General features: G+C 50.5%; 11 protein-coding genes across 11 annotated transcripts; 7 read left to right on the top strand and 4 right to left on the bottom strand.

Moving 5' to 3' along the window:
* Positions 1-1,450: 1,450 nt before the first annotated feature.
* On the top strand, positions 1,451-3,628 carry BJY04DRAFT_206870 (putative ATP citrate lyase, subunit 1; the record flags this gene model as incomplete). Its single annotated transcript, XM_073713772.1, has 5 exons — positions 1,451-1,587; positions 1,641-1,757; positions 1,811-2,000; positions 2,054-3,149; positions 3,201-3,628. The coding sequence occupies 5 exons, from the start codon at positions 1,451-1,453 to the stop codon at positions 3,626-3,628; spliced, it is 1,968 nt and encodes a 655-aa protein (XP_073572438.1).
* A 542-nt stretch (positions 3,629-4,170) lies between these two features.
* Positions 4,171-4,879, top strand: BJY04DRAFT_217117 (Rpp14/Pop5 family protein; the record flags this gene model as incomplete). The annotated part of the gene is made up of 2 exons (XM_073715948.1): positions 4,171-4,417; positions 4,515-4,879. The coding sequence occupies 2 exons, from the start codon at positions 4,171-4,173 to the stop codon at positions 4,877-4,879; spliced, it is 612 nt and encodes a 203-aa protein (XP_073572437.1).
* Positions 4,880-4,961: 82 nt separating this feature from the next.
* Positions 4,962-6,189, bottom strand: BJY04DRAFT_186534 (GTPase GPN2). The gene is made up of 3 exons (XM_073710921.1): positions 5,867-6,189; positions 5,700-5,800; positions 4,962-5,644 (listed from the first exon to the last, which is right to left on the bottom strand). Exons 1-3 carry the CDS (start codon positions 6,153-6,155, stop codon positions 4,985-4,987), a joined length of 1,050 nt encoding a protein of 349 aa, XP_073572436.1. The 5' UTR covers positions 6,156-6,189; the 3' UTR covers positions 4,962-4,984.
* A 134-nt stretch (positions 6,190-6,323) lies between these two features.
* BJY04DRAFT_37638 (WD40 repeat domain-containing protein) lies at positions 6,324-7,867 on the top strand. The gene is made up of 3 exons (XM_073720244.1): positions 6,324-6,371; positions 6,421-6,676; positions 6,737-7,867. Exons 1-3 carry the CDS (start codon positions 6,362-6,364, stop codon positions 7,542-7,544), a joined length of 1,074 nt encoding a protein of 357 aa, XP_073572435.1. The 5' UTR covers positions 6,324-6,361; the 3' UTR covers positions 7,545-7,867.
* BJY04DRAFT_206867 (ribose-5-phosphate isomerase RKI1) lies at positions 7,729-8,609 on the bottom strand (the record flags this gene model as incomplete). Its single annotated transcript, XM_073713771.1, has 2 exons — positions 7,729-8,171; positions 8,231-8,609. 2 exons carry the CDS (start codon positions 8,607-8,609, stop codon positions 7,729-7,731), a joined length of 822 nt encoding a protein of 273 aa, XP_073572434.1.
* Positions 8,610-9,110: 501 nt separating this feature from the next.
* Positions 9,111-11,029, top strand: BJY04DRAFT_186530 (NEDD8-activating enzyme E1 regulatory subunit). Its single transcript, XM_073710920.1, has 2 exons — positions 9,111-9,567; positions 9,632-11,029. The coding sequence occupies exons 1-2, from the start codon at positions 9,193-9,195 to the stop codon at positions 10,928-10,930; spliced, it is 1,674 nt and encodes a 557-aa protein (XP_073572433.1). The 5' UTR covers positions 9,111-9,192; the 3' UTR covers positions 10,931-11,029.
* A 338-nt stretch (positions 11,030-11,367) lies between these two features.
* Positions 11,368-14,810, top strand: BJY04DRAFT_37602 (putative ubiquitin-protein ligase (Asi3)). Its single transcript, XM_073720243.1, has 2 exons — positions 11,368-11,887; positions 11,941-14,810. The coding sequence occupies exons 1-2, from the start codon at positions 11,456-11,458 to the stop codon at positions 14,401-14,403; spliced, it is 2,895 nt and encodes a 964-aa protein (XP_073572432.1). The 5' UTR covers positions 11,368-11,455; the 3' UTR covers positions 14,404-14,810.
* Positions 14,811-15,100: 290 nt separating this feature from the next.
* On the top strand, positions 15,101-15,496 carry BJY04DRAFT_217111 (uncharacterized protein; the record flags this gene model as incomplete). The annotated part of the gene is made up of 1 exon (XM_073715947.1): positions 15,101-15,496. The coding sequence occupies one exon, from the start codon at positions 15,101-15,103 to the stop codon at positions 15,494-15,496; it is 396 nt and encodes a 131-aa protein (XP_073572431.1).
* A 279-nt stretch (positions 15,497-15,775) lies between these two features.
* BJY04DRAFT_186527 (uncharacterized protein) lies at positions 15,776-16,559 on the bottom strand. The gene has a single exon (XM_073710919.1). The coding sequence runs from the start codon at positions 16,350-16,352 to the stop codon at positions 15,972-15,974; it is 381 nt and encodes a 126-aa protein (XP_073572430.1). The 5' UTR covers positions 16,353-16,559; the 3' UTR covers positions 15,776-15,971.
* Positions 16,560-18,651: 2,092 nt separating this feature from the next.
* BJY04DRAFT_186526 (putative DNA polymerase delta subunit 4) lies at positions 18,652-19,948 on the bottom strand. The gene is made up of 3 exons (XM_073710918.1): positions 19,247-19,948; positions 19,124-19,191; positions 18,652-19,070 (listed from the first exon to the last, which is right to left on the bottom strand). Exons 1-3 carry the CDS (start codon positions 19,611-19,613, stop codon positions 18,927-18,929), a joined length of 579 nt encoding a protein of 192 aa, XP_073572429.1. The 5' UTR covers positions 19,614-19,948; the 3' UTR covers positions 18,652-18,926.
* An 885-nt stretch (positions 19,949-20,833) lies between these two features.
* BJY04DRAFT_37555 (arrestin C-terminal domain-containing protein) lies at positions 20,834-22,430 on the top strand. Its single transcript, XM_073720242.1, has 3 exons — positions 20,834-21,066; positions 21,129-22,013; positions 22,077-22,430. The coding sequence occupies exons 1-3, from the start codon at positions 20,989-20,991 to the stop codon at positions 22,317-22,319; spliced, it is 1,206 nt and encodes a 401-aa protein (XP_073572428.1). The 5' UTR covers positions 20,834-20,988; the 3' UTR covers positions 22,320-22,430.
* Positions 22,431-22,578: the final 148 nt, after the last annotated feature.

Below are 22,578 nucleotides of genomic sequence, written 5' to 3'. Positions count from 1 at the left end.
GTCAGCTTCAATTGATGTTGTTGAGCATCTGGATTTTGATTCCTACTGGAGCTTTATCGATACTAAGATAGCGTTGGGGATCGTCCGAACAGTAATTTTAGTCGCAGTATCCGCCCTACTGCGTAGCCTGCGTACTGTGCCCACCACTCAGAACTGCGCTGGCCACCCCTCGGGCCATATTCCCCGACCATCCCACGGCTTTTGTTGAGTTTATGGTTTGCTGGCAGTACGGAGTAGACTTAACTAGATACATACTCGAGCTGTGCCTCGGCCAGAGCTTTGATGATCGAATGAGGGGCACGGTATGAGAGTGAGACCCTATATTCCGAGTTTTCTTGAGACATAGTATCATCTATGCCTCGCTTATTCGGTAAATGATTGCATTTATGTGGCCAGATACTATGATATGGTGAGACCGCGCTTATCGACGCAAGAGTGCTGCAGAATACTTCGTTGTTTCTCGAACGTTTTCCCATGCGGGGTGGGATTATTTGGTGGCCGGGTCCATATCTAATCGTGGACCCAACAACTTTTGGAGGTCTCCACCAAATGCTGGATTGTTCTGAGTAGGTCCAGGAACGACTTCATGACAGATTCTTCAAGGTACCAACAAGAACGATCAGCATAGATGTCAATATTAGATGACAGATTCTTCTAAGTAAGTGCAAGAACGACCACTTTCCTTGTAAGCCCTCTACTTTGCTCAAGATGGATGTTGGTATGTCTGGTAGTAGCTAGATATTTTTGGCATGGCGAAGTAGATAGGTAGTATCAGGTGTCTGACATACTGTACGTACTCCGGTCACCGATCTTACATCATACTACACTTTCGGAGCTGGAGTTTAACGGAGTCTTGACAGCAAGTCCCGGTACAAGCAATCACATACCGGATGCGATATTATTGAAGTCGAATGCATTGAATAAACTCGTGCTGTGATCTGAAGATATCGGTGTATTTCCCTTCCCAACTGTTGTAGGTGGTGGATCCCAGTCCCGGTGTACTGTCACGTACTGTAATAGTTAGTGGGATCTCGATACCATACAGCTTCTTTTTACCTCACCTCCATCAGCAGCTCCATAATAATAAATCGTCAACCCTCCTCTTAACCCCCCATCAGCTCCCGATATCGTCCTCTTTTTCTTCATTTTCAACCTGAGTCCTTTCTGATTCCTCCCTCCTGATTCTCCTCTATACCTCTACCTTCTCCATCCCTTTTCATTAATCCCTCTACATCCTCATCTCTTCCTCTTGGGTCTTCAACTTTTCCTCTTTTCCCCTCCTGTCCCTTTGCTCTGAGGTAGCATACTGCTTAATCCTCGCTATCTTAACGACTTAATACCTCAACCTTCTCTTCTTGTCGAAGCTCTGTTGACAGGTAAGCGTCCACGAATTGAATTCACCGCTACATGCTCAGCTAACATCAATTGATTCATTAGAGTACTAGCCGTCATGCCTGCCGCTCCTCTGGTCAGCACCGCCAACGGCTCCAATGCCAACGACAACATCACCCGTTTCGAGCCCCCAAGCCGGGTGCGCTCTCCCTTCGCCGATGCCCTCTTCCACAACAAGACAAGATGTTTCGTCTAGTGAGTGGACTGTCACCGTAACCGCCAGTTACATAAACTAACGGCCGCTGCAGTGGTATGCAACCCCGAGCTGTTCAGGGTATGCTTGATTTCGACTTCATTTGCAAACGCACCACTCCCTCTGTTGCCGGTATCATTTACACATTCGGTGGCCAGTTCGTGAGCAAGATGTAAGTTGGAGCTGCACAATGGGCTAGACTTCAGCCATTGACAATCTTTGCAGGTACTGGGGTACCAGCGAGACTCTCCTTCCCGTCTACCAGGACACCGCAAAGGCTTTCGCCAAGCACCCCGACGTTGACACCGTTGTCAACTTCGCCTCTTCCCGTTCCGTATACAGCTCCACCATGGAGCTGATGCAGTTCCCTCAGATCAAGTCCATTGCCATCATTGCAGAGGGTGTGCCAGAGAGGGTATGTTTTTGCTATCGCCGTCTTGAGAGATCTCATGCGCTAACTTCCTCCAGCGAGCTCGTGAGATTCTTGTGACAGCCAAGGAGAAGGGTATTACCATCATTGGCCCTGCCACTGTCGGTGGTATTAAGCCTGGTGCTTACAAGATCGGTAACACTGGTGGTATGATGGACAACATTGTCGCTTCCAAGCTGTACCGCAAGGGTTCCGTTGGCTACGTCTCCAAGTCTGGAGGTATGTCCAACGAGCTCAACAATATCATATCTCAAAACACCGACGGTGTTTACGAGGGTGTTGCCATTGGCGGTGACCGTTACCCCGGTACCACTTTCATCGACCATCTGCTCCGTTACCAGGCCGAGCCAGAGTGCAAGATCCTGGTTCTGCTCGGTGAAGTTGGTGGTGTCGAGGAGTACCGCGTCATTGAGGCTATCAAGAACGGCATTATCACCAAGCCCATCGTCGCTTGGGCTATTGGCACTTGCGCTAGCTTGTTCAAGACTGAGGTTCAGTTCGGTCACGCCGGTGCTTCCGCCAACTCCGACCTTGAGACTGCTGTTGCCAAGAACAAGGCCATGAGGGAAGCTGGCATCTACGTTCCGGAAACCTTCGAGGAGATGCCCGCCATCCTCAAGAAGGTCTACGACGAGCAGGTTGCCCAGGGCATCATCACACCCCAGCGCGAACCCGTCCCACCAAAGATCCCCATCGACTACTCCTGGGCTCAGGAACTCGGTCTCATCCGTAAGCCTGCTGCCTTCATCTCCACAATTTCCGACGACCGTGGCCAGGAGCTGCTGTACGCCGGTATGCCTATTTCCGATGTCTTCAAGGAGGACATTGGTGTTGGTGGTGTCATGTCCCTTCTTTGGTTCCGCCGCCGCCTGCCCAGCTATGCTACTAAGTTCTTGGAGATGGTTCTCATGTTGACTGCTGACCACGGTCCTGCCGTGTCTGGTGCCATGAACACCATCATCACCACCCGTGCTGGAAAGGATCTGATCAGTGCTCTCGTCTCTGGTCTTCTGACCATTGGTTCTCGTTTCGGTGGTGCTCTTGACGGCGCCGCTGAGGAGTTCACCAAGGCTTTCGACAAGGGCATGAGCCCCCGTGATTTCGTTGACACCATGAGGAAGGAGAACAAGCTGAGTACGTAATCATGGCTCACATATCAAGCTCTAATACTAACCTGCTTATTAGTCCCCGGTATCGGTCACCGTATCAAGTCCCGCAACAACCCCGATCTCCGTGTCGAGCTTGTCAAGGACTACGTGAAGAAGCACTTCCCCAGCACCAAGCTGCTGGATTATGCCATTGCCGTTGAGACCGTCACAACCTCCAAGAAGGACAACCTCATTCTCAACGTTGACGGTTGCATTGCTGTCTGCTTCGTTGATCTTATGCGCAACTGCGGTGCTTTCTCCGCTGAGGAGTGCGAGGACTACATGAAGATGGGTGTCCTCAACGGCCTCTTCGTCCTTGGTCGCAGCATGGGTCTCATTGCTCACTACCTCGACCAGAAGAGGCTGCGCACCGGTCTCTACCGTCATCCTTGGGATGATATCACCTACCTTCTCCCTGCCCTCCAGAAGGGTGGCTCTGAAGGCCGTGTTGAGGTCAACGTATAATTTTAATACCTTTTCTAATTTTCATACATTTTACATCGCGGCGGAAGCTGGTGTTGGACGCAAGCGACCTCGCGGATTCATAAAATACGTCAGGAGTTATGATGGCCCATGTTATGCATTTGTTTAAATTACCATATTCTTTTACCTTTTTACTTTATTTTTCTATGCACCTAGAACAAACATGAGACACGAAGTGGATGATTTTCCGACGGTCGACTGTTGGTAGAAATAGACGCTATTCGCAGTATACAAGCTCCTGTCAGAGTCACTTTATCCTTTTGCTTTCAGACCCACCAACAAGAATCGGTCGTCTGAGAATAGAATTACTGTTGGCAGTCTTATCCTAAACTCTTGAAGCCGGGCTCGGCCTTTCTCCGGGTTGTGCTTATCGGATCTCTTATCGGCACGAGCAACCTTCAAAAAATAGATCCCATCCGTTCCCATCACATCAACCGTCCAACCAAACAAAACTTTCCAGCAGCAACACCCACCCACGGTCGCACTACACAGACTCGCATTTAACGCCCTACTTAAACCCCAAAATGGTCCGCGTCAAACACCGCTATCTTCTAATCGACATTCTCTACCCCGAATCATCCTCCAGTCCGCGCTCAACCTCGCGCAAGAACAAGAACAACGCCGAGCAAGCACAGCTCCGAATCCACGCACCCACATCTGATGCTTTGACACCGAGTCTTCTTGCAAAGATGGTTCGCGATGAGGTTGCGGAGATTTTTGGTGACTGGGGGGTAGGACGGCTGGGAGGGGTTGGAGCGGGGGGTGTTAGTGGTATGTTTCCCCCCCTTCCTTCTTAATCCCCGGCGGCTCTGGGAAAACCCGAAGCCTTCAAGTGTTACATGTCTAACTGATTTGAATCCTTGAATAGTAAAATACCTCTCCCCTGCAACCTCCACGGCCATTATTCGCTGCCCCCGAGCATCCTACCGCCTCGTCTGGACCGCACTCACATATCTTTCGCGGGTTCCAGAGATCAGCGACTCCGGCCGGTCAAGGCCATCGAATCTAACAAGGCCTTGTGTGTTTCGGGTGATCCGTGTTTCTGGAACGATAAGGAAGGCGGAGGAGGAAGCTGTGCGCAGGGCGAGGAGGGAGATTGTTAGACTGAGGGGCGAGGAAGAGGTTGGTGTTTTGGGGGATTTGTTCGGGGCGTTGGAAAAGGGCGGGAGGGATAAGGAAGGGGGGGTTGAGGACGTGGAGGAGGATTTTGAGATGGATAGCGGGGATGACTGATGCTGGGCTTTAGAAATTGATTGGTATAAGTGGAGTTTTGGGTTTACGTACTTGGTGTACATTATTTCTATTCGTTGAGATACCCTATGTTACAATTATTCGTTATCATTGCTTTTCTTGCTTTCGTATGACTTTCACTCCGCTATCTTTCATTGGAGGCATCGGCCCGTAATCGTCGTCGTAATCGTCGTTTCCGGATTGACCGGCACCTCGTTGTCCGTTTCTCTTAGCTTCTTCCTCGAGCTGCTTCCGCTCTTGTTCATCGTACTCGTCTTTGGCGTCGATCCATCGTTCTTGTACGTCCCGGATATCCATAGACCCCATTCCTTCCCGAACAGCTACCTGCCAGACAGAGTCATTTGCGCCCTCTGCTGGCCCGAAGACATACCCGCTTGCGCGGTCAATAGCTTTGAGTAGGTTCATCATGCTCTTCTTATCCTCCACGGCAAGTGTCTCGAATCCCACGAGGCCGAAATCTTCAATCAAGTCGATGATGGCGTTGTTGAGCGGTCCGAATTTCTCGTGCGATAGTCGTGAAGTCTCTTCATCGAGGTGGGGGAGTAAATACGACAGGTCTTGCACTTCAGTATAGTAGTCGAGGTTGAATGGAAGCGGAGAGTAGTTAGAAAGGTTGTCGAGTTTTGTGAGAACGTTAAGGTGTGGGAGATCCATTTGGAGCATGGCGCGGAGGCAGAGGATGAGGGAGGAGATGTACATCGACGGTAACGTGAGGTTATACGAGTCGATAAGGTGTAATACAATTAGCTACAGCCTCCGGGTTAGATTTGACTGTCCTGCCACTTATGGAGAGAAGACGCACTCTATACCCCATTTTCTGGATCTTGAAGAAGATATTCCGTAACGATGAATGATGTGTAAAGATCTCCACCTGTCCAGGGCAATCGAAAATAATATAGTCATCTATGTAGCGAGAGAGCGCAATTAGTCTACAGCAGCAAACCAGGCAAAGCATTGGGATGCGCATACCTCCAAGTGCTTTCAGCCCTTCCTCTAACCAGTCAAAGTTCTCTTCTAGCTCCTCTAAAGCATAAAGAACACCGCCGTTTGGCCCGAGTTGATCCTCACTCATGATATCCTCTAGCGTCACAAGATCGCGCACGTCCAGCGCACACGGATAAGAAGTTTTGTCATTTGCGGGGTCGAGGTTCACAATGGAGCATTTGCGCCCGATGGCTCCGAGAAACTGGTGCATGCCATTGCAGTATGTTGATTTGCCCGCGCCGGGCGGCCCTATGACCAATTGCGCAAAAGGCATGGCGAAAGTTTGCTGCACTGCAAGTCAAATGAAATCTGCATGTTCTGAAGAAAAGAAAGTTGAGAGTCGAGACAGGATGGCGGGGAGATTGTTTGAAGGCGGAAGGTGGTGGCAGAAAATGATCTCAGAAGAGCCGCAAGACCCATGACCAGCCCGACCGCAAGCTTCAAAGCTCAAGCTACAGACAATCATTGAGTGCAACCAGCATGGCATCAAGTAAGCTCCAATCACAAATACTGAAACCATTTGAGCTAATCCAGTCTAGATCAATATACCATAGCGTCCCCGCCGACGGATGCTATCTCCGCACTGAAGTTCTCCGACGCTCCTGATTCTACACGATTCGTTGTATCTTCGTGGGATAAGAATGTCTACGTATACGACCTACGGGATGAAAACGGGAAAGTCGGAGAAGGGAAGCTACTACAAAAATTTGAACATCGTGCGCCTGTACTGGACGTCTGCTTCGGCGCCACCGAGGACGAAATCTACACAGCTGGACTGGACTGGGATGTGAGGAGGTGAGTGCGTCCTCCGCTGTTGGTCTTGCGCTGCGATATGACTGGTCTAACGATGATTAGAATTGATATAGTGACATCTAGCCAGACCGTACTTAGCAGCCACGATGCCGGCGTCCGAAGCGTCGTCTACAGCAAGGAGCACAACATGGTCATATCCGCGTCTTGGGACAATACATTGCACGTGCATCGCATGAGCGAGGACAGTAATACCGTCGCCGCCTCTTCCATCATTCCTCTACCAAATAAGCCCTTCTCCATGTCTCTCACATCGACAAAACTCGTTGTGGCCATGGCCGCGCGAGCCCTACACATCTACGACCTAAAATCACTATCCATTCTCACAGGCGAATCGGAAGGCCCGAACCCGAGCAAGGTTGAGGTTGAGCCATGGCAGCGACGAGAAAGCAGTCTGAAGTTCATGACGCGATGCGTTGCTTGCATGCCTGATGACGCCGGTTACGCCTCCTCAAGTATTGAAGGACGAGTTGCGGTCGAATGGTTCGATCCGTCGGCTGAGTCCCAGGCACGGAAGTATGCTTTCAAGTGCCACCGACAGGCATCAGACACAGTCGATGTAGTCTTTCCGGTTAACTCGCTGGCGTTCCATCCCGTTCATGGGACGTTCGCTTCTGGAGGCGGTGACGGGGTCGTTGCGCTTTGGGATGGTATCGCGAAGAGGAGAATCAGGCAGTACCAGAAATACCCTTCCAGCGTTGCTGCAGTGGGATTTAGCTCCAATGGTAAATACCTCGCGATTGCCATCAGTCCAGGATATGAAGATGGCAGGTCGGATGTGGTCGAGGGGACAGTCAGTATATATGTGCGCGAACTTGGGGAGACGGAAGCGAAAGGCAAAGGCGCAAAATAGTCCGGTCGATGTTGACTTCATGTAAAGAGCTCTTTATGACTGCTGCACCAATCAAGTAGGTACTAGTGATAAGTTCCAGTAAGCACTAACAAGCTCAATCTATGTAGCATCTATTCGTATCAGTCGTAGCACCTTCATCACTGCTATATGATCTCCATGTGCGCTTCCAAAAGGTTGAGATATTTCAAAGAGGTGCTTTTCTGACCGACACCGATCCATCAGGCATGCCAAAGTAAGCGGCAATAGGCTTCTGGCCTCCAATTCCCCCAAGAGCCTGGGCCTGGGGCCCGGTCACGCCGGAAAAGATGCCGACATCCAAAACACCGGGAATCTGCTTAATTGCGACGGACAGGGCGTCGACTTCCCAAACCCCGCCTTTACCGCTGCCATCCTGCCCAGCCGCCACGTCTGCCTTTGTGAGAAGAGTAGGGAAAGGAGCGTCAATAATGAAAAATCCCTGGTCAGTCCTTAGAGGAATATCCTTGGAGTCAACCTGTAGGCGAACAGCTGGCTGGATACTGCCCAGCTGTTTAAGGGCAGTAAGAACCCGTCCAGCTGCTATCGGCGCAACTTCGATGGGGATGTATTTCCAGTTTGAGAGAAGACGGGACTGTAACTTGCGAGAATCTGCCCCGGGGAATGTGGTTAGTAACCGCTAAAGAAGTATTCGAGTGTGAGCCACGAACCGGCAACGCAAATGAATTCCTTAGCTTGTAGAGCTACGATCTTCTCCTGGAAAAGACAAGCGCCACCACCCTTGATGAGGTTAAGCTCATCATCAACCTCGTCTGCACCGTCGAATGCGATGTCAAGTACTGTTCCCTCGGGAAGGGCATCAAAATCAATCGCAGTAAGACCCGCGTTGAGGATCAGCTGCTTGGACTGGAAGCCAGTAGGAACATATTTGGTGCCGGAAGTGTCAATGCCTAGCTCCTGGATAGCCTTGACGACGTAGACGATTGTTGAGCCACTGCCGATACCCACGATTTTGGCATCCTTGGGGTAGTGGTTGTCAACGGCAGCCTTGCCCGCTGCGCGCTTCGCTGTCTCGACAAGTTCGGCCATCGTGGAGTGTAAACGAGCGGGAGGTGAAAGGACTTTCAGCGAGAAAGTATTGCCGACACGAGAACGAGGACAGCAGGGAAAGGATCGAGAAAGAGTGGACCTCAGCTGGTGGCTGCGCAGTGTACCTTTTAGTATGCAGAGTCCGGGGGAGAGATGCCCGGTGGGGGAGCTCCAGTCGGAAGTGACTTTTCGTGGTGGGATCCATGGGCCACTCACCGGCGACTCAGGAATACAATCCTCGGGGTAAGCCTCATTGCAATTGGTATCTTTCAGGACAGATCCACCTGCTTGTATGGTGTGCGCTTTACTGGTGAAGATCTGTCCCTTATGCAAACATGAATAAAGTCGCGATAATCGCAGCGTTGACAATTCAAACGGCGGGGTGCTGTGTCGTCATAGGCTGGGCACACTCATTGCCTCAGGCTAGAATGCATGACACGTGATTACAACTGGATTATTAACGATGCCTGTCTGAGAGTAACCTACACTTCATAGAATATCAACCTACAAACGATTTGAAACTCCAGTTTATCCTGATTGTCCCGGCCCTTTTCTCTCCGAGCTCTCCCAAGCCATATTCGAAATGACCTCGGGATTTCCCAGCGCCTTGGTGGGGCCTTCATCAAAGGAAAGGAAGTATGATCGCCAGCTGCGACTCTGGGCTGCTAGTGGCCAACAGGCTCTCGAAGAATCCCGAGTGCTTCTGGTGAACTCTGACGGACCATGGGGCAATAAGAGCACAGGGGTATCTGGTGTAGTCGGAGTCGAAACACTAAAGAATCTTGTTCTTCCAGGAATTGGTGGCTTCACAATCGTCGATCCTGCTGTGGTCACCGAACCAGATCTCGGCGTTAACTTCTTTCTTGAAAGTGAGAGCCTGGGAAAGTCAAGGGCCGAAGAGTCATGCCGCCTATTACGAGAGTTGAATCCGGACGTAGAGGGCAGATTCTTTTCCAAGGTATCTCTACCAGTAGGGATCAGATCCTGAGTTATTCTTGATGCTAATCAGTTTCCGACCTCAGCCTATTGCGGAAATACTCCAGGAGGACCCCAGCTTCCTTGAGCAACATAAACTTGTTTTAATCTCTGGCCCCGTAAAGCATTCGTCCTTGCAGACTCTCTGCGGCGGCGCCAAAAGTTTAGGAATCCCCGTGCTATACACGCGGTCTGTGGGGTTCTATTCAATCTTCTCCCTGCAATTACCTGCTGTGTTCCCCATAGTAGAGACTCACCCGGATCCGGAATCAACTCAGGATCTTCGTCTCCTTAGCCCTTGGCCGGAGCTGGCCGCGGCTGGAGCTAGCATCAGCAACCTGAACAGTCTTGATGATCACCAGCACGGCCACGTTCCATACGTATTACTACTGCTTCACTATCTCGAGGAATGGAAAGCCTCACATGAAGGACGCCTACCATCAAATTACAAGGAGAAAACAGCATTCAGGGACTTCGTGCGTTCCAGTGCAAGAACAAATAACCCTCAAGGCGGAGAGGAGAATTATGATGAGGCTGTTGCCGCCGTACTAAAGGCATTGAATCCATTTAGCCTCCGCAGCTCCACGAGAGAAATCTTCCAGTTGGAGGAGAGCAAGCAGTTGACAGCCGATTCTGCAGATTTCTGGGTAATTGTGGCGGCGGTCCGCAAGTTTTACGAGACGCACCAGGTCCTACCTCTACACGGCTCCCTTCCTGACATGAAAGCTCAATCGGCGGACTATGTCTCATTGCAAAACATCTACAAAAGTAAAGCGAGGAAGGACATCGCGGAAGTGACAGAAACTATCAGGAGTATCGAATTACAGTTACACCGGGCTAGGCAGGTACCGGAAAAGGATATTGAAATATTCTGCAAGAATGCATCTCATATCCAGGTGATTCGCGGTCGTGATATTACGCAGGCGGGGGGTGACGCACACACGCAGAAGCTTGTCCAAGTCGAACTGGGTAACGAAGAGTCCCTAATACCCGTTGTCCTTGCGTTTCAGGTCTTAGATACTGTGGTAACCGGGATACAAGCGGGACGGTACTCTGAAGACGCTCTGGACGACGAAGCTTTATGGTCTTCGGAAATTGATCGTCTTCTGGGCGCTATCACGCCAAACACTTCAATGGCCATTGATGACGAAGCTCGTGACAAGGTCTTGGAGGCTGCAAGGGAGCTTCGAAGAACGGAGGGTGGTGAACTGCACAACACATCTTCCCTTACTGGTGGTTTGGTGGCTCAAGAAGCCCTCAAAGTGATTACCAGACAATATGTACCTTTGAATAATACCTGCGTTTTCAACGGCATTCGCAGCAGCAGCGCCATGTACCGACTATGATGAGTTGATCTTCCAGGATACCTATCAAGTTATGTTAGGATTAGCTGTCTTCTACCTTTATGATACGGACTCATGAACTGCTTTAGGGAGTCTTTATGTAGTTGGGCTATCTTGTAGAGGGATCCCGAGAGAAACAACAGCACGTGGGCAACAATGGCGGTTGCCTTTTCTGGGCTAGTGGCGGAGTCGGGAGTGACGCCGTGGTGTGGAGGGTTCCGATGAGGAGGTGCACCACCGCGCAACAAACAGGCCATCTGCCATCTGCCATCTGCCAACTTTCCACAACTTTCAAGTTTCTTGCAACCGCATCGCCTATTTGATTTGCATGAGTCGCTGCGCAATGTTCTAATAATAATACTCCTATCACTTCAGAGGCTTTGTTCTTCTGCCTTCTCTAGATACCATGCTCATCCGTTGATTCCGTCATCTACCGTCTTCCCCGGCAATATACTCGGCCCAGAGCGTACTTGAAACGCCCAGCGGGATACACTTCGGCCTGCCTTCGACGTTGTTACCAAGTTCGAGATGACAACCTTTCAAGGGGCCGAAACCTTGTCGGCCGCCGCGAATGCTTCTGCCTTACCGTCTCCCGTACCGTCCCTGAATCTTTCCTCGACTCCACGCGACTTGCTCTCTCTCCCACTCCGCGGACTTCAGCGCGCAGAATCACTCGCATTTTCCTTCATCCCGAGACGCATTGCACGACTGGTCGGGGCTCAGAATGTTGCAACAAACTTCTGGAATACAGCCGGTGCGGGACCGGAGAGGAATGTAATGGCGGCGGCAACCCAGGCCGCTGGCGAAGCTGCTGGAGAGGCCGTGGCGGGAGTGGTGGAGGCCGCGGCAGCTCAGCCCGATACTAGCCTGCAACTCACGGACTTTCTACAAACCGCCATAAAGTTTAGCGGCTTCTTCTCCTACTTGACGAGTCGGTGGTCGCTTGCTTGCTTTACTGTGGTGAGAAATCCTGTGCTTTTGTTGACCCATGGCAGACTTCTAACATTCAAAAGGCACTTGTTCTGAATAGAATCACAATTTATGCCTCCACGCGGCGACATCTTCACCTGAACTGGACAAGGCGCCTGGCTTTACGCATCATACCGATACTTCTTTTTGCCTCTCAGATACATTCTCTTCTCCGTGCAATAAAGTGCCAGACATCGTCCGGCTACCCTGAGTTACGATATGGATCACCCGGGAAGCGTCTGCGGGTTGACCACGCCGGACATGGGGGGTTTCTATATGCTTTGAGCTCGACTTTACTTCCATGGCAAACAGACCAACAGACGTGTAGTGCACTGGGTATGACTCGCACAGGATCCGAGGTTCCTTATGGCTCTTTCAAGCTACTGTGGCCAGTTTTCATTCGGCTCTGTCTGAGTCACTTTGTGGAAACACTGTCATGCTCCCTACAAGGAAGATCATTCGTCACGGAAGGGGGCATTTCGATATTTGAACATTCACTAGCTTTTGCGGAAGCCGAGTCCACTCTCAGCCAAGCGCTTGGCCTGGGGCTGTTTGGATCATCCAAGCCGAGCACTAGTGGAGATAGCGACAATGAATCACAGCGTTCGCCGTTTCATTCAATGACCAAGTCCCAGATCTTGGATCGAATGAATGCTACGCCAGAATTGTTGTTGATTGCTTTGATCTCTTGCTGCCATTGTCTATCATCAAATGTGCTGGATGTTTTTGGAAAGCAGAGCAGATACCGTTTGGCCAACACCGCTTTCTGGGGCCTCTGTTTCATGGCCTCGGTGACCTGGGGCCTGTTCGGAGGGTCAGCTATAGGCACCGATGATATATCCTTGAGATTGCCGACAGTCTATGTGGTAGGCGTCGTGCCACATCTCGTGGCATTTTGCGGTATAATTGTGTGCGCAGTGATCTACTCGCTCGCACTCTCCATAACTGCCTTCTCACTACCTACAGAGAATACTGAGCAGCTGACTCTCCGAGAAAAGTTTGCTGTGGCGCATGCAAATATGCAGGGATCTAACCAGATCAGCAGCATTCGCGTGAATCGACACGAGGACTTTTACACTACTCTATTCAAAATTGGCTACACTACTCTGGCGGCAGCTAGCGAGGCTGTTTTCCTCAATGAAGGAAGAGGTGTCGTTGCACTCGATATGACATGGTTGGAGGAGGACAGGCTTACTGAAATTGAACAATCACGGCGCAGGCGCTCATCTCAGCAAAGTCCAATTTCTTCAACCGCCGACCTCCCGTCTGGAAGCGGGGAGCCCCTTTCGTTCAAGACTCATGATTCCTCCTTGCGCTGGGAGAGTGGCTATGGCCGAGAAAAGAAGATTGAGAAGACCAAGGGAAAGTCCAGAACACCATGGTATCAAACTAACCCTGGTGGAATAGGTGCCTTTCGAGGCCTTGCTCGTTGTTATCAAGGGATCGCTTTCTTCCGCGCCATCTTCTATCTCATGTTTAAGTGGATGATTCTCGTCTTCGATAGGGGGCTAACCCGAATCGGGATCACTGCTCGCCCTGAATGGGTCAAGAATATCATCGGACCCCGAAGAAAGACGGGCCAAGAGACCTTGGGCAAAAGCACAGTCGAACCTTTGGACTTCTGGATGCTAACGGATGAGGGAGAATTGGAACTCCCAGCTAACCACGAGTTCGACGTTGAGAGGGAAATGAGGAAGAGAGAGCGTTTGAACGCGGACAATTGGAACCCGTCAGACGAACAACGACTCGATGAGAAGCTCTACAATTGGTGGAAGGCCGGCGGCTCATGGGGCAATCAGGACCAGAGCTCAGATTATAACCCGCCAGAGGAGGATTGGGACGACACAACTAGTGTTGTATCAACCATGACTACCACAGACTCTGAATGGGAAGACGAGTCTGACGGTCGACGAACACCCACACAGACTGACCCATTCCCCGGTCGATACTCCAGAGATAGCACACCAGCCCCGGAATCCCTCGTTGACGTGGGCTCCTTCGCTCGCCTGCTCGATCCCCGCGACGAAGAAACCCGCCAAGAAGCGCGGATCCTAGCAGCCCACCTCAACGCCGGCCGAGAAGGCCAAATCCTCACCCGCCGTCGCTTCCAAGAGCAGATCGAACGCCAGAGAGCTCAGGTCCTCCTTACCTCCCGCCACAGCCGCCTTGCACCTTCATCCTCTTTCAATGACGGCCCTCAGAAACCAAGCACCGAGCAAGAATCGGAAATCCTTGAAAATCTCATCCTCACCAAGCGTCTCGGATCACTTCCTAAAGGCTCACAGAGTACCCAGCAGCAAACGTGGGAAACCGGTGCCTCGGGCCTGGGAAATTCTGGTCCTCCTTGCGTTGTCTGCCAAACGAATTCTCGCTCCATCATTGTCTGGCCCTGTCGGTGCCTCTGTATATGTGAAGACTGCAGAGTCAGTCTGGCAATGAATAATTTTGGCAGCTGCGTGACTTGTCGGCAGGAGGTTGGTGGGTTTGTGCGGTTATGGGTTCCATGAAGCTTGCTTGGGTTTTGCTTAGGATGAGATCTTTGGGTGACGATTCCGTTTACTTCTCTTCTTCCCTGTTCTTCTTGTATTTGATATCCCTATCTCATCCCGCCAGGTCGATGATGCATACGTACTTAGCATTGCGTTAATGAGACACTCATATTAATTCTCTCTTAGAAGAATAGCTATTTATCCTCGCCTTTCGAATTATATTCGAGTACTCTCTCGTCACGGAACATCTACTATTATACTGAAAGGTTCTATACACTTAGTTATGTCAGAGTCTTCAGCTTAGGACTGGATTCGCAAGCTGGCGCTGTTCTTCCTTCAGTAACTGCAATTCTTTTGAGTGGGTGTTTGCCTACTGAGGGCTTTTGCGTTGTTTACTTCACAAGAGCACAACGCTTGTGTTAGGGGTCAATGACGACACCTAAGACAAACCGTGCACATCTGAGCTTTCTGATCCAATATCAGGTGTTGTGGAGGCTGGTCATTCACTCATGAAAGGGTCTTAGCGTGATGGCTGACCTTTGGCTGTTCTTGTTCTTCTCCATAACATTCTTCGGATCTTCTGTCCCTCATCTCTCTACCAAACACACATCCTGTGATATTTGAATTGCTCTTCTCATTTTGCCTGTTTGATCGTGCTTCAAGCATAAGGCTTTCCCTGACATAGCAATTCACTGCTTCCACTGCGATAGCAACCATGTCGCCTAAAGAGAACAAGCATAACGACGAGAACGAGCCTCATTCCTCCGGCTATGAAGGAGATGTGACCGAGGGCACTTCTAGGAGTAACGCTGTTGAAACTGAGTCCTCCTCCTACCGAGATTCCTGTATCGATTTGAGCAATGAGGACGACAACACCGAATATGGGACTATTTGGATAGGCTGCGATGCACGCGATGCCGGTCCCGGTGTTGAAAGTGATGCAGACTCGCCATTCGGAACCATCTGGATTGGCTGTAATCTTCGCGAGCTGGGTCTAGAAGATCGAGAAACTGTGCAAAACACCAATGATGAGCCCACCGCTGAGCATGTTGAAGATATCGACCGAGGGCGAGACTCGAACGACGGAAATGGTGGCTCTGACAGAAAGTAGAGGAGAGCAGGTAAGTTGGAATCATCCATAGGTCTAGCGCCGACTACCTTCCTCCCTTTCTCTTCTTCTTTTTGTTCTTTCTGCGTTGGCTGCCTTTCCCGCTTTCAGTCCTTGCCCGAGAACCTTGCACATCTCTCTCCTCACTCTGCCCCTCTTGGGCTTGTCCGGCCGGGTCAGCTTGCTCCTCAGTCTGCCTAGACTCTGGTGTACTAATAGGGTCCTCCTATCATGACCGTCAGCAACACTTTGCAGTAAGCACCGCTAACACATCCATATCAAAGCAGGGGCACTTACGGCGATATCTTCACCCGGAACGACGAGTCCTGCCGCTTCTACAATGTCTGTCCAGTATCTGAAGCCCCCTCCTCTCATGAACGGATGAAGTCGTCTCGCGAAGCCCGCCGTAAGCAGCCAAAGCAACCTACACATCGTCTAACCTCTATCCATCAGCACTGAACATATGCACTCATCAAAGTCAACCCTGAATGAGAGGCTTCAAACTCACCAGAGTGCCTAGCACATACGGTCTCACTCTCAGCCAACGGTCCGTGAACCCCAGAGTTTCAGTCCTAGTCTGATCCCACCCCACATTAACATCCATATCCGGACCCCTTCCCTCGCTCTGCTCGTATCCGGGCTCGTACAGAGTATGCTGACCAGTACCCCGAGCAGTGTACAAGCCGAACAAGAATTGAATGAATTGAACCGTGTAATAGACACAGCACAATAGGTCACCGACTGTGATAATGCCGACCAAGGCAACGACGAATGGGCCTCTCAGATGATATGACAGATACTCCGCGACTCTATCAAGAACGGAGCGGCGCTGCTGTCTCTGTCTTCGACCCGGAGGCATCGTGAGCTTGAGTTGGATTGCGTTGCGTTGCGATGTGTTGTTCTCTGCCGGTCTTTTCTTGTCCTCTACCTTCGTGTTTCGCTTTCTTTTTTTTTTGTGTTCTCCGATGGCTTAAGTTATCAGATGGTAAAGCATGGGACGAGAGGCTGTGTCCAGTTTGTTTTCAAAGTCATTCCTGGTTCTTGATGGTTCTTTAGAGAAGGTGGCGGAGAGAGAAGTGAGGAAGGGGCGAGGGATTCACATAGAACATTGACAATAGAATCATGAATTGGTTGTAAGCTGTGTTTGTTCTGTTCTCTCGGCGGCGATATTAAGGAGTGTAGCAAGGTTCATTATTCTCGAATATTGTGAGGTGCGGAACAGGTTTTGAGAATGTGATAAAGAACTGGTGATACATCCATGCTTTTAGGAGAAGCCTGAAGTATCTTCAAGAAAGAGATTAAGTAGCATTGGCGTTAGTTCAGTATATTTGACTTTATAGTGAGCTCTTAGTCTACAGATGATCGGACGCCTGCATCTAAGCCCTAAGATATATAGGAGGAGAACAAACACATATCAACAGTGTATGGATAGTCATATAGAACAGTTCTCCCAGCAGCTCCCTTTCTCATTTTCTTAGACAATAACGCTCATATTAAATCATGATCTTGTCGATAAACGATGGGACTACAGCAACGACACACACACAAATACAAAATGATAGAGATCATTCAATTTCCCCTCATAATACTTCAAATTACCACTCGCCGATATTTCCTCATTAGTTGAAAGAGGAAGCCAATGCCAGCCGCGCTCACAGGAGATACCCAGCAGCAACAGCAGCAGCAGCACCGACATACTTAGTCCCAGCATGCAAAGATCCAGCACCTCCAACAAAAGGCGGCGATGTAGGAGTAGAGCTCAACGGACTGCTCTGACTTGGCACACCGGACGAAGAGCCGATTGGAGTAGAAGGTGACGTGGCTGGAGTCTCTGTAGGGAGCGTCACGACAGGACCCGAGGGTTGGACAGGACCATTTGTCGGCTCAGTAACGGTCGTTGCTGGGATGTTTTGCGTGGTCGAAGTCGAGCCAACTGGGGGGATGGAGATCGGGGCTCCGGCGCTAGAGCACTCGGCTACTACGGCACTGGAGACAGCTTTTATATAGTCAATATGATGCGAATGAATGGTTTCGGGGCAGAGAAAGATTAGGTGTGAAGGCACAGACAGGACTGGTCTTTCTCGCTACAAGCTCGCTCCACACAAGGAGTAACTTCGGTGACGAGGATGGGCTGTCGGCAGTGGCAGGCAAAGTCAGTCAAAGAGGAGCAGCCGTCATGAGCCATCGCATTGAGGAAACATTGTAGCTATGGCAGATTAGCTTTGTATACAAACACTATCGTGCTTGGGTAGCTAACAGAACAGGTGGGTAAATCCAGAATCTGGGCAAACACAAGGCTTGTGCTGAAGAGAACCACAAGTGACTGAGAAACCTTCATCTTGAGATAAATGCGCTGAAGAATGTTTATGGGATTCAGTACGTCGCAAGTCAAGAGATAGAGGACAGCACGGCAGAAAGTACGCTTGGGAGATGCTAGGTTCAGGATCTCCCGCTCGTTTTATACCTCACAGAAGGCCACCTCGCCCATTAGAGGCTCGTTTCACATGCATTGAGAAAGAGAAACCCTTCTCTAAGTGTGTCCATTAGGTGCTCTGTTGCATGCATGAAACCCTGGCTGTGGAGTGCATGAACTGAGGGCACCCGCTGAGTAGTGACATAAGCTAGTGGCCATAGGATATTGACGTGACACTGGGAGCATCGGGGCGTCTGCTTCAACTTGTGTCGATATTCTTGAGTCAATGTCTCCTTGAGTGAGTGGCCTTTCCAGCCCAGTAAAAGTGATATCCCCCCTAAGGTTAGCTAAGAAAGTCCAAGACCACCTGTATCAACGGGATCCAAGAAGCCAGCACACAGTTGCGGCAAAGTTTGTCTCCTATCCTCAGGAGCGAAACCTCTGCGTCACCAGGTAAGACATCCAGACGGTACTGAGGACGCACTCGTACTCCGTGAACGGCATTGAGTATGAAGCCAAGTCGCTGCTGCAAAACCACTGGCCCGTGCACCTTGTCTCCGAATGGCCACAAGGAAGAGCTGCGAGCGAGGTAGGACAGTAAGAAACAAGGAATAGAAAGGAAGGGGGGAAGTGAAAAGAATGTGGCAAAATAGACGGCACATTTGGGAGGCATTCGGGGTCAGATAGGGTGGAAGAAAAGAGCCTTTAGCAGCAGAAACTCCGGATCATTTCCCGAAAATAGCCACACAGTGACGGCGGAAGGAGAAAAATCGTCTGATGATCCGTTGTGCAAGATAGACAGGGCTTCTGTTCACTGTCTGACTCTAATAGTAGGCCCGATGGTGCAGAAAAATCCATGAAATGTATGTCAAATTTATACTGCGTAACGTCAATCCCAAGGGGTATGTACAAGGAACTCCCAACGCCTAGCCTGAATCTGATCCCGAGCGCCAATATATATGAAACGACCTGTCCCGTTCGCTCCAGGGCAGGGTGTTACATCCACCTTTCAAAACGTACTTATGACATTAATTCATCAATGTACGCTCGCTGTGCTGTGGCATTCTCCTGTTTCAGTAGGACCGAGAGTACTTCAATAGGAGGGTGGAGTTCGAGAGAGTCTGCCCGCCTCCATCGCTTCAAGCGAGCGATGCCAATGCAAGGCTGTCAAGGTCAGCTTCAAATTTCCACTGATTGCTGTCATAGGCAAAACCTACCCCATATTGGCTAGAGAGATCGAAATGTCGTAATATCTTCTCGTCTAGCGTAAGGTTGTCATGATGAACTAGAGTCGATTAACGGCTGCTCAACGAAGAATGGCAGATCGACCGGTCACCCACCTCTAGGCCCTCGGCTCTTCGACTCCTCCTTACTCCAGTATTCTTGAAGTTGTTTCTTGGTGATTTTGGTTGCTTTCTTGTCTTCTTCGGACAATGGTTGCTGGATTTCCGCCTTCGCTTGTGACCTCAGAGCCAACTCCGCCACATGTGGTTGCGATGGTTCGGTGAGGGTGGGTGAGGGAATGCTCTTCTGGGAGTCTATTTCCGAAAGTTCTGCGGTTAGGGGTTCGAGAGACTTCGCTTTGCCTGAGGGCGTTGATGGGGTGGCAGATGGCTTTGTGACTCGCGACTTGGCACCGAAGGATAGAACAGGTTGATTAGAGCGGGCAGAGGCAGTGTTGCCTCCTCGACGACGAGCGGGCGGCATTCTGCGGATGAAGAGGTTCTCAAATCGATTAAGATAAAGGAACTGGTCGTTGTTTCTTGTTGGATTGTCGTGAAGAAAGACGAGAACCTTGAGTCTGGCTCCAGGTCTGGTGTGTGGGGGAATGAGACATGGATCGATGTCATGCTTGTTGCACAGGGCAACCAGTCCAGACCATGGTCAACATCTCATAGTTACCTAGTTATCCAGGAGTTACTCTTGTATCATACTGAATCTCAGCATTATCTCGTTGTTTGTGACGAATAATCAAGGACAAAATGCTGCTCATCCAACGTGAGCTTGAAAGTGTCTTCAAAGTTCACCCACTCTCATCGACCCCGCCTGGCTGCATCGCACCTCGGAGTATGCTCGGGCGAATTTGTAGACTAGGAACAGAGCCTCATAATGGGACTACTATGCTGGCCCGTGGATATGACTGGCTCCTACGCTGCAAGAATACTATCGTCTTGCTTCTGTACTCAGGAGTGTGCATTGTAGGGGTACGGACCTTACATAGAGCCTGTCAGCCTACCGAGCATCTCAATCTAATTGCACGTCGCACCGTGCGTGGATGTGGTGGGAGACTCAATGTAGAGTGTCAGCAAAGACTCGGCAGGATCGATGGTCCTATCAGACATTGAGGTGTCAGGTAGCTTCAATTAGCTGAAGATGGTTAACCAAAAAACCAACAGACCCAGCGTTATGACGTTGAAAGAATAAGAAAATCTGTCAGTCGGAGGGAAAGATGGGGTTTCTTGGCTCTTTGTACTCGGACGACGGACAGTGAACATGAAGAGGAAGAAATATAATAGGCTTTCAGCTGAAGACTCGAAGAGAATTGTTTCAATTTGGAGATCACGGAAGAGGACTAGATATATGAACTAACTAACGTCTAACGAGCGAGGCCCGCAGGATTTCTCGTCTGTTCTCAGCCCAGCAAGCGCTCTTCTGCTTCTGCTTCTGCTTCCACCCCATCCATCCCGAGTCGTCACCACCACCACCTCTCTTCCCCACCACTCGGCACCACCAAACAATACATTCTCTCGCATAGCCGCCCTCAACGCTCATCTGCGCCTCTATATATCCATTCTGCGGGTAATATTTCTCGACCTCCTATATTCGCACCCACATTGTTGTCGTTCCCTGAGGAGATCGTGTGCTGGGCGTTCGAGGTCCTCCCCAGCCGCTTACCACCCCTACGCTGTCGCACGGCAGTCAGCGTCGTCCGGTTGAGCGCCGCTGCCCGTTGACTCGAGCCCTCTATGAACCTGTCAACTTACTCGACAATATCAGGCTCGTTTAATCCGCAAATACTCCCTGGAGCGCATTCCCCTCACCTACCACCTGCCGATGGTGGTGTGGGAGCCGTTCTTTCACAATGGCCGCCTTTGTGCGAGTGTCCGGGCCTCCAAATGGCAACTTTCTGATAGGGTATCCTGGGATATCTGCGACTATGGTGAGTACTCCGCAGCTACAGATCCAGCAGAGCAGAATAGCTCACGCGCCCACCTTGATTAGCCACGTATTGAAGGGAAAGTCGAGATTAGACCCAGCGTCGGCATCACAGCCCCCGTCAACGTATCACTTGTCACCGTATCCCTCGTTCGCCGCGAAACAATCCACCCTTCAGCGGACTCAGTCGCAAAGAAACGTCTAGCGCCTCCGAGGAAAGATATTACCGATATTGTTGGGAAAGAAATGCTCCTCTTCCGCTGTCCAGCTGGCCGAGAACATGAGGAGGTCCTATCAATGGACTTGCCGTTTGTTTTATTCATTCCGTTCGGACGAGGTGGGCCGGATGCATCTAGGCGAGTTCCTCCGGCTAGTCTGCAGCTTCCTAGCCGCACCGCGGAGACCTTCTATGAGATTGTGGTTATGGTACAACAAGGGCACTCTGACCAAAGAAAATACTCGTTCCCTGTTCCTATCGCACGCTACGACACGCTGTCGACGTTTGGGATGTACAATCGTCCGGAGTCCGCAGAGAATGTATCGGACCATCTGGTGACGCTGGGTATATCATTGCCGCGGTGGTCGTACGGACCTCTCGATCCAGTGAGCGTCTATGTCAAACTATCTCCGAATCCAGACTGGATCAGCAAAGCCAGGAAGGTCACAATAAACAAAATTACTATCGGTATCGACGAAGAGATCATTTACAACCACGAGGGCGACGAGCCTCAACGGAAGGTCAAAACATTAACAAAGCGCACAGAAGCAATTGGGGTGAAAATGCCCCCGACGGGATTTCTGACAAACATGGGCTTGGTTTTCCCGGCGAAGGATATGCGTGATGGAGAGGGAGTGCTTCCAAGGGGCAAACCGGGATTTCCCACTTACGCTGTTAGCGGATTTACTACCACCGCGAGCCTTTACAAGATCGAATACTACCTCACAGTCAAGGTTGGTGGTGCATAACCTTTTCCAATTGCGCGCAGGCTATTAATCTAAACTAACGATCCATAGGCCCATCTAGCCTCAGCACGAGATATCATTATTCGACAGCCAATCGTCGTTTGCCCGCTTGACCACGCCGGCTGCAAAGAGGAGATGGAAGCCATTGAACAAGCAGCTCGAGAAGCTGCCCACATCAATCCCGACAACCCATTATTACCTCTACCTTCAATAGTTCGACCTTCGGACCCAAATGCCCTCCGACATCTTGGAGTGGCCGTTGTCGGAAACCAGAAGAAGCCTCTGATTGATTAGGCACGCAACATCGCCTCGATGATACCACACTGAATCCTTAAACAACCCCAACTCTAGGCAACAGCCGAAGATGCTATCCTCACAAATACCATGCCGACTTCCGCGCTGGAGACCGCGGCTAGCGGTTTGCAAAATCAAAGTCGACCTACAATACACAAACTGCGTACAATGCTGCAGCCTGGTGAAAACAGGCCAGTTACGTCTTACGACCTGCATGGACAATGGAGTTTACTTTTATTGCATGTTGCTTCTCGATAGC

Source organism: Aspergillus karnatakaensis, assembly GCF_047715665.1.
Source record: "Aspergillus karnatakaensis strain CBS 102800 unplaced genomic scaffold BJY04scaffold_18, whole genome shotgun sequence".
NCBI lineage: Eukaryota > Fungi > Ascomycota > Eurotiomycetes > Eurotiales > Aspergillaceae > Aspergillus > Aspergillus karnatakaensis.
This window is presented reverse-complemented; position numbering and strand designations above follow the sequence as displayed.

Coding starts and splice junctions, on each gene's coding strand:
- BJY04DRAFT_186530 (XM_073710920.1), top strand. CDS start 9,193: ATGACCTCGGGATTTCCCAGCGCCTTGGTGGGGCCTTCATCAAAGGAA. Junction 9,568..9,631: donor AGGGCAGATTCTTTTCCAAG/GTATCTCTACCA, acceptor TTCCGACCTCAG/CCTATTGCGGAAATACTCCA.
- BJY04DRAFT_186527 (XM_073710919.1), bottom strand. CDS start 16,352: ATGCCTCCGGGTCGAAGACAGAGACAGCAGCGCCGCTCCGTTCTTGAT.
- BJY04DRAFT_186526 (XM_073710918.1), bottom strand. CDS start 19,613: ATGCCGCCCGCTCGTCGTCGAGGAGGCAACACTGCCTCTGCCCGCTCT. Junction 19,192..19,246: donor GAAGAGCCGAGGGCCTAGAG/GTGGGTGACCGG, acceptor AATCGACTCTAG/TTCATCATGACAACCTTACG. Junction 19,071..19,123: donor ATCTCTCTAGCCAATATGGG/GTAGGTTTTGCC, acceptor TGACCTTGACAG/CCTTGCATTGGCATCGCTCG.
- BJY04DRAFT_37555 (XM_073720242.1), top strand. CDS start 20,989: ATGGCCGCCTTTGTGCGAGTGTCCGGGCCTCCAAATGGCAACTTTCTG. Junction 21,067..21,128: donor CTGGGATATCTGCGACTATG/GTGAGTACTCCG, acceptor CACCTTGATTAG/CCACGTATTGAAGGGAAAGT. Junction 22,014..22,076: donor AATACTACCTCACAGTCAAG/GTTGGTGGTGCA, acceptor AACGATCCATAG/GCCCATCTAGCCTCAGCACG.
- BJY04DRAFT_186534 (XM_073710921.1), bottom strand. CDS start 6,155: ATGCCTTTTGCGCAATTGGTCATAGGGCCGCCCGGCGCGGGCAAATCA. Junction 5,801..5,866: donor AGGGCTGAAAGCACTTGGAG/GTATGCGCATCC, acceptor CTCGCTACATAG/ATGACTATATTATTTTCGAT. Junction 5,645..5,699: donor TCCAGAAAATGGGGTATAGA/GTGCGTCTTCTC, acceptor CGGAGGCTGTAG/CTAATTGTATTACACCTTAT.
- BJY04DRAFT_37638 (XM_073720244.1), top strand. Junction 6,677..6,736: donor CTGGACTGGGATGTGAGGAG/GTGAGTGCGTCC, acceptor AACGATGATTAG/AATTGATATAGTGACATCTA.
- BJY04DRAFT_37602 (XM_073720243.1), top strand. CDS start 11,456: ATGACAACCTTTCAAGGGGCCGAAACCTTGTCGGCCGCCGCGAATGCT. Junction 11,888..11,940: donor CGCTTGCTTGCTTTACTGTG/GTGAGAAATCCT, acceptor AACATTCAAAAG/GCACTTGTTCTGAATAGAAT.